Raw genomic sequence first — 8,144 nt, 5'->3', positions numbered from 1 at the left:
TGTAAGAAACTACATTTTAAATTAATTAATATTGTAAAAGCTACCTTTTGCCGAATTATTGCATTGAATAAGAGATGCTTAATAACCCATTTTCAATCATTTTTTCTCTTCTTTGCACCCAATTTCTACATAGCCCCCATATAACCCCTAATCTCCCTTTCACTTTCATTGTTAAATTAAGCACATGGTAGTAAATTACAACATTTAATTTTAAAAGATAATTTCTTACAACAAATTTTTTATAAGGTAATTTTGCACAAAATTTTAGGTATATAAGGTAGTTTTTCAAAAAAAGTCCTTTACTTTTTATAGCCAAGAAATGGCATTTTATATTTTTTGATCTTGATAAGCTAACTTAAGTAATTGCTTTCAAAAAAAAAAAAAAAAAAGTAATTGCTATTCAAAAAAAAAAAAAAAAAAAAAAAAAAAAAAAAAAAAAAAAAAAAAAAAAACTTAAGTAATGGAACTTATGGAAGTAACAAAAATCTCTGCCCCAAGTCATTTAAATCCATGAATCCTTTGTTTTAGGGCCTGTTCTTATTAACTGAGCTCAGCTAAACTGAGCTGAACTGAGCTGAACTGAACTGAAATGAATATTTTATAAGAGAAGGAAATTAGGAGCTGAACTGAACTGAACTGAACTAAACTGAACTGAGCTGAACTGAATTTCAACGTAAGAGAACATGCGCTTAGTCTACAAAATCATCTTTTTATTATCGAAAGACTGTTTAAGAGAATCTGTAGCGTAAACTCGGGTGGCTGGGTGTACCTTACACTTGGGTAATTTGCTCATTAATTTTCGCTCAATTAATAAACGAACATAAAAATTAATAAGCAAATTACCCATGTTTACGATACACCCGGGTGTATATAACAAAATCTAACTACTTTGTATTCAATGGCATTAAAAAAATTATGGTCATTATAACAATATTGAAACTCAACCCTTTATTTAAAAATATAAGATAAAAATTCATATTGGTCAATTGAATTAACGGTACTGATTTATATTATTACAAGCAATGGTGTATATTTCATTGTTTAACTATCCCTCTTTTATACGTAGTACTTCATTATCATCTTTTTTTCCTAAACTAGTAAGCAATGCATTAAATTAAGAGGGTCACATACGTCCATTAATTATAATTGTCTAAGAGAATTTTATTGTGTAACATGCCAAGATCGACACACTTTTTAAAACTACAGTTTATTGTTATATTCTACATTTGATACCAGGCCTAATTTTTATTGTGTAGTTCTACTCTACACAATAAGAGCATTCTCATTCAAAAAATATACGTACATAATATAAACCTAGATAATTCTATGTGTGCACTTATGAGAACATCTATTTCTCGGTCAAAAAAAAAAAAAAAAAAAAGAGAGAACATCTATTTGACTTTTCCATACATAATTTTACACATTAAATAACCTCAATTAAAAATTAGTTTGAGAATATTGACTTATTCACTATAAAATGAGATGAGAGTAATAAACTTGATTAAGCAACAATTGGTTTCGATAAAATGTTTTTAATTATGTTCTTGCTTTGCACATTTTCTTGCTTCCTTGCAAAATCTAATTGCCTCGAGTTATTATTGCTTTAATTACGGACTAAACACTAAAGCATGTTTTACACTATGGGCCTTATGGCTTGCTTATCATCATTTGGTTAATTATTTATTAGGGAGGTGGGATTAAATCCAATAAAAACAAAAACAGAATTATTATAACACGGAGTACTACTAATGGCATTTATAATATTTATTGACAAATTGCAATTTTGATTACAAACTAAAAGTTTATTTACTAACACAACTGACACCCTATTACAATGCAATAGTGAACAGAATTAGAAGAGGAACCAAAGTTTACTGTCAATACAGAAATTTGACTCGAAAGTCAAATTTTGACTTGAAATGTATCTATACTCTATAATAGACTGAATATCTAGAAAGAAAAATAAAAGAACTGACTAATAATAGGTAATCGAGTAGCAAATCACCAGGTGAATTGATCATATGGAGCAGTTTTCAGAAAGTGCAAGAACATATCCTCTGCATCAGACTCAGAAATCTTGCTGATAGGATGCTCGAAAAACTCGATGCAAGAAACGGATCATTCAAGAGTGCAATTGCAGAGGGTCTTTCAGATGCAGGAGCCAGACAGTTATAAATGAATCCCCAAGCATCATCATCTTTCACTTTTCCCAGTTCTGGAGGCTTAATACCGGCCTCAACCATGAAAAAAAAGTCAGCTTTTGAACTGCATTCGCTGTAAGGCTGTTCGCCAGTGACCATCTCTAGTACGCACATTCCGAAAGAGTATATATCAACCAACTGATTATAATCCTTTCCTTTATGAATCTCTGTTGCCACGTAACGCGGCGTACCATATTTCCTGTCACAGGTCCCCTGTTCAAGACTCAGCGCGAAACCAAAGTCTGCGAGTTTAACACTTCCTGTCTCCTCATCGATAAAGATGTTTTCGGGCTTAATGTCACGGTGAACAATCGGCGGAGATTGACTGTGTAGATAAGCAATCGCATTCAGAATCTGTCGACACCAGTTCTTGGTTTCTGCAATATTATCTTCAGACGTGTTTTTTGAGATACTGCTCTAAATTTCCTGAAGGAAAATACTCAGTAATCATGTGAATGGTTCTCTCTTCGTTGTCATCGACTTCAACCCAAGATTCATAGCATTTAACTATGTTTTCATGATCTAAAGACTTCATTAGATCACCTTCTACCAATAAAAGCTTGAGAAAGTCCTCATTCTTTTCTAGATCCTTTGTTATATGTGTTTTAGACCAAGCGATTTCTTTACCAGATTCTTTATCGTAGCCCTTGTAAACTGTTTTCGTTTTGCCTGTTCCAATGATCTCATTGTACCTTTCGTATCGCCCACTCGAAGATGTCTCGATGTCATCATTGTTGTTACCTCCCTGTGAAGTTGAAGCCATGTGTGACGAAATCTGTTGAGATAGAGCTAGAAGAAAAAGAAATTGAAAGTGAACAAGGATGATTAACGTAAGAGTTTAATTTTATTGAAGAAATCTAAGTGAGTAACGTAAGAGTTTAAGTTTATTGAAGAAATTATGGTGGAATGTGACAATATAAATGAGAATTATGGTTTTATATCTATTTATAACAATTGGGATGAAGTCGGTAATCAAGAAACAAAAATAGCATTTCTTGATTTTCACATTAAAATTATTCTTTGAAAAAGAAATTAAGTGTTTAGTTTTTACAAAAAGGAGTAATACGTAATTTTGGGCTAAAGTGTTGATTTGGACTAACTTGCATAGTTCTTCATGTACTTAGTATAAGTGTAAAAATTTATACTTGATGATAAATAATTTTGGACTAATTTGCAAAGTTCGAATATATACTTAGTAATAATACTTAATTATGGACTAAAGTATAAAATTGATTAATTAGTCACTCATCTATATATTACTAAAGTTTGGTGTACAGTTGATGTCTTAAAACGCTAGCCGTAGTAATCCATATTACTATATTGTTTTTAATCATAAAATACTTATATTATTACATCATGGGAAATTGGGAATGTACCACGTTATTATTGGCTTATTGCTACTAAATTTATGTAGATTCTTTATATTGTTATAAAGTTCAGAGCTATCTGGTTACATTTTACTACATCTATATTAATTTTCTAAGTATTTAACAAAAATAAAAATAAAAAAAAATTCAAGAAAACCCATTTTATGTTTCTTGATCTTAACGGCCGACTTAACTAACTTCCCTATATTCCCGGCTTACATGTAACTAACTCCCACAACTCTTTGGTTATAAATATTTCATCAACCCATTTTTTATTACTTTGTTTCTTCTTCAAAATTATCCCTTCATTTGTGTCAAAACAAAATTATTCCTTCATTTTTATCCATAAAATTATCAAAAATAATCTTTCCTTTGTTCTGTGTACTGCTCTGTTGTTCGTTTCTAATTACTACTTGGCTACTCCATTAGTAATGGCGGCTTCAAGTTCACAAGCCAACGATTACACGGTTATGGAGACAGACCCAACACGGCGATTCGCAAGGTACGAAATATTTATCGGACAAGGCTCGTCAAAAAAAGTTTACAGGGGGCTTGATAGGCGTTATGGTACTGAAATTGCTTGGAGTAAGATAGAATTACTACCAAGAAAAGAAAAGTCTTATGAAAATCTTGTGGAATTATGTGCAGAAGCTAGACTACTCAAGTCGTTAGACCATGAAAACATTACGAAATGTTACCATTATTGGATTGATGATGACAAGAAAGTCGTCAACATGATTACTGAGTACTGTTCTTCAGGAAATTTGACAGATTACTGCAGGGAACATGTACCTGATCTTGAGGGTAATACTGCAATCAAGAATTGGTGTAGACAGATCTTAAGCGCGTTACATTATCTTCATACTCACAATCCGCCTATTACTCACCGTGATGTTAAGTGTTGTAACATATTTGTTAAGGGTAACACGAGCACGATTAAACTAGGAGACTTGGGAATGGCAAAGATTTTTGAATCAGGTAGTACACCACCGTATCGGACAGATATATCTTCGTTTGGGTATAGCTTAACACAGATGGTGAATAAGGAAGAACAAATCACCGAACTCAGCAGCGACTTTGATCTGGTTGATTTCGGTTTCAAGCCTGTTGGGCTACTCAGAGTGACTGACCCTCAGATGAAGCAGTTGATTGAAAAGTGTATAGACTTTGCACCTGATAAACCGACAGCAATAAAACTTCTGAATGACCCATTACTTGCAGTCGATGTTACTGAAACATCGACTGCTAGTACTAGTAGTGCTCCTAGTAATCTGAATCTGAGGGAAAGTGTGCAAGATCAGGTGGCTGGATTACTACTGCAGCCTACAGAAGTACTGAGGGAATTTGACAGTGGATATAAGAAATTCAGGTTACAGGGGATAATGTCAGAGGAAGTATCGATATCTATTACTTTGAGGATTATTATTGATGGCCTTGATATGATTAGAACGATTAATTTTGATTTCTTACTCGGAGTTGATACAATTCCTGATATCATGGAGAATATTCAAGGAGAAATTGACTCGTCTGCTAAAGTAATCGCGTTGGTTTCTGAGAATATGGAACAACTCATAACAGAATTCGAGCATGAACCTCATGACAGTAGCACATCCTCAATTGCTGTGGAAGATTGGTGTCTGCAGGATTTATTTTCCGAGGAAACGTCTAGTAATGAGATATCAAATGCTCCTCCAAGTTCACATGAGAGACCGAATGATGGTCAAGATCAGGCAAGGACTCCCTCAAACAGAAGCCGACACAACCAAGATGCAGAGCAACAGCAGGCGCGGCGTGGAAGGTCTGAGGATAATCGAAGAAGAGGCAACTGGAAGCTGCCATCATGCTCTTGGTGCGCCAAATTTTAAGATCAATTTAAATCTATCTTTAGTAGTTTAGTATAAAAATAGACTATTCGATGATACTCTTTTATGTTAGTGTACTAAATGTGACTTAGAGACACTTTGAGTCTTAGTTAAGTATATATGTTTGCTTGAGTTTAAGTAGTCTACCTAGATTTTACTTGCGTTATGTCGATTAATTGTGAGTTGTAAGTGTTTGATTTGAAAAAAGGAACATTATATTAGTAAGATTGTTGTTAAGTACTATAAAATTCGCTTTTAATTCCTTAGAAGCATCTTTAATGTAACAAAAGCTATCCTCTACGATTTTCTTATCTCTATTTAATTATTGTAGTATATATAACTACATGACTAAATCCAAATCATTAGATTTACCCTAAATATCCAAGTTAAAAAAGAGAGCAGGACAAGTCAAACTTCAATAAGCAAACTACTAAATACAGAAATTTAGAAACACAATGTGATCATATGATCTTGAGTTAATGCTAACTTAATAGTAGCAATTGATATTGTAATTGTGTTTGATTAATGTGGTACAAGTCAATGAAAAATATGAGAAAGCAATATTAAATATGAATAAACAACACAAGGATTTATTCACTTAAAAAAAAACAAGGATTTATGTGGTTCGGTCAAATTAGAATTACATTCGTGGATGGAGGAGGGAATCGAGAGCTTTTTCACTATACTAATGGAAAAAGAAAGACAAAATCATACGGAGTATGAGTCTTTAATCTTAATGACTTTATAAGATATCCCATCTGGCCAGGCGAACCCGCCTTGCAGGAGCGCAAACAAGTAGTTTGAAATCTTATATTACTAAGCTCCCTTTGTTCGCCTTGTTAGCAGGGAAAACTTTGGCCTTTAGACGACCACGAACAAAACATAACTCCACAATTAATCATTATATCTCCACCTTGACTTGAATCCTTACTTTCACAAAAACAAAATGATTCAATCTTTGTTTTTGTCATTGGTTAATGAAATAAGTCCATATTTTGCCTTTTTAAAGTGATTGTTTATTAAATTTTCGTTTTTCGGTGTTAAACTTACGCACAATAACGTAGCACCCAAACCAAACACATGCACAGCACGCAAACAGCGCACCACACCCATACCGAGCACCACAAAAAAAACGTAGCACCCAAACCACAATCAATGAAATAATTAAACAAAATTAGGGATTATTGAAACCCTAATTTCGTCCAATTAAATTAAAAAAATCAAAACTTTGAAATTAATTTCAATTGGAAAAAAAAATTGAAGCCTAATCTCACAAACAATCTAATTTGCGGAATTAATTAGAAAACAAACCAAGGATCGAAAAATCTCTAGAAATTAGAAAGGATGTGATACCATGTTAAACTCAAGAAATATTGAAGAAAACGTCTTAGCCTTTGTATTGATATTTGACACATATATATACTCAATACAATATAATACTCCCTCTGTGTTTTTTTTTAAGTGTTACAGTTTGACCGACACATATTTTTAGGCAATTTAATTGACTTAAATAAAATAATAGGCAAGTGGGGTAGTTGGAGAATTAAAAAATTGAATGTGAGAGAAAGATATAATAAAAAAAGTAGTAGTGGATTTGGGTAGGGACCATGAGAGGAGCAAGATATAATATTTTAATGTAACTTTTTGCCAAAAAAGGAAGTGTAACACTTAAAAAAAACACGGCCGGCCGAAATGGGAAGTGCCAAAGTGTAACACTTTAAAAAACACGGAGGGAGTACCTAACTTGCCTAAAACTCCTAAACAATATAAACATTCCAAACATACAATATTAACATAATTAACCAACCAAACTCTAATATTCGGTATGGCCCTTTCTTAAGAAAAATTGAGTTTCAGGGTTTCACCATTCCCACTTATTGTTTAAGTAGGGCGGTTAACACATACGATGCACGTGTATAGCTTGTCAAATCTAGAAAGTTTTTCGATTTGGCCTTATGTCACATTTGGAGTTTTTATTTTTTTTTATTTTTTTTTTGGTGTGAAATGTAAGCAATTATTTTTCTAGAAGTATAAATATCCGCATATTATTCTTAAGATTTTTTTTTTTTTTTGGAGAACATATTATTCTTAAGAGTTGAGTAAGTACAAAATATTTTTGAGGGTATATAATTTTCAAAACACTATTATAAGAGTTATCTCAAACTGTAAATTTAAATATAGGAAATTTTGACAATTACCACCTTCTATTATGTCCATTTTAGCAATTACCACCTTCTATTTTTTTTTTAAAAATTACCACCTTCTATTTTCAAAAACATCAAAAGTTACCACCTTCTTGCCCCCCAACTACCACATGACGTCATTTTGGGCTCATTCTTTCCATTTCCTCCCTATTTCCCTCACAATTCTCATTCCTATTTGGATTCTCATCTCCCCTTTCAGTTTTTTTCCCCCAAACCACCAATAATTGTTCGTCAATTTTGATTTGGAGGAGTGAATTGAAGTGTTTTTGATTGAGAAGAAGATCAGAGTGCTGCTTGACAGACAGAATCTTGGTTAGGAGTCTTAGGACATCTGCTACTTGACTTGAGGAAGAAACATGTTCAGTTTGTATGTCACCACTCTTGAGCATGTCCCTAACATAGTGACAATCAATTTCGATATGTTTTGTTCTTTCATGTAGCACAGGGTTTACTGCAATTGCCAAAGCTGCTTGATTGTCACATTTTAGAACAACAGGAGCTAGGTGGTTA

General features: G+C 32.9%; 1 protein-coding gene and 1 pseudogene across 1 annotated transcript; one reads left to right on the top strand and one right to left on the bottom strand.

Annotated features, from left to right (window-relative positions):
• Positions 1 to 2,033: 2,033 nt before the first annotated feature.
• Positions 2,034 to 2,964, bottom strand: LOC145613745 (serine/threonine-protein kinase WNK8 pseudogene; annotated as a pseudogene).
• Positions 2,965 to 3,999: 1,035 nt separating this feature from the next.
• LOC145613743 (putative serine/threonine-protein kinase WNK5) lies at positions 4,000 to 5,433 on the top strand. The gene has a single exon (XM_081668810.1). The coding sequence runs from the start codon at positions 4,000 to 4,002 to the stop codon at positions 5,431 to 5,433; it is 1,434 nt and encodes a 477-aa protein (XP_081524936.1).
• Positions 5,434 to 8,144: the final 2,711 nt, after the last annotated feature.

This window comes from Chenopodium album, chromosome 25, assembly GCF_948465745.1.
Source record: "Chenopodium album chromosome 25, dcCheAlbu1.1, whole genome shotgun sequence".
Taxonomy (NCBI): domain Eukaryota; kingdom Viridiplantae; phylum Streptophyta; class Magnoliopsida; order Caryophyllales; family Amaranthaceae; genus Chenopodium; species Chenopodium album.
Note: the sequence above shows the minus strand (reverse complement) of the source record. Positions and strands in the feature narration are given on the sequence as shown.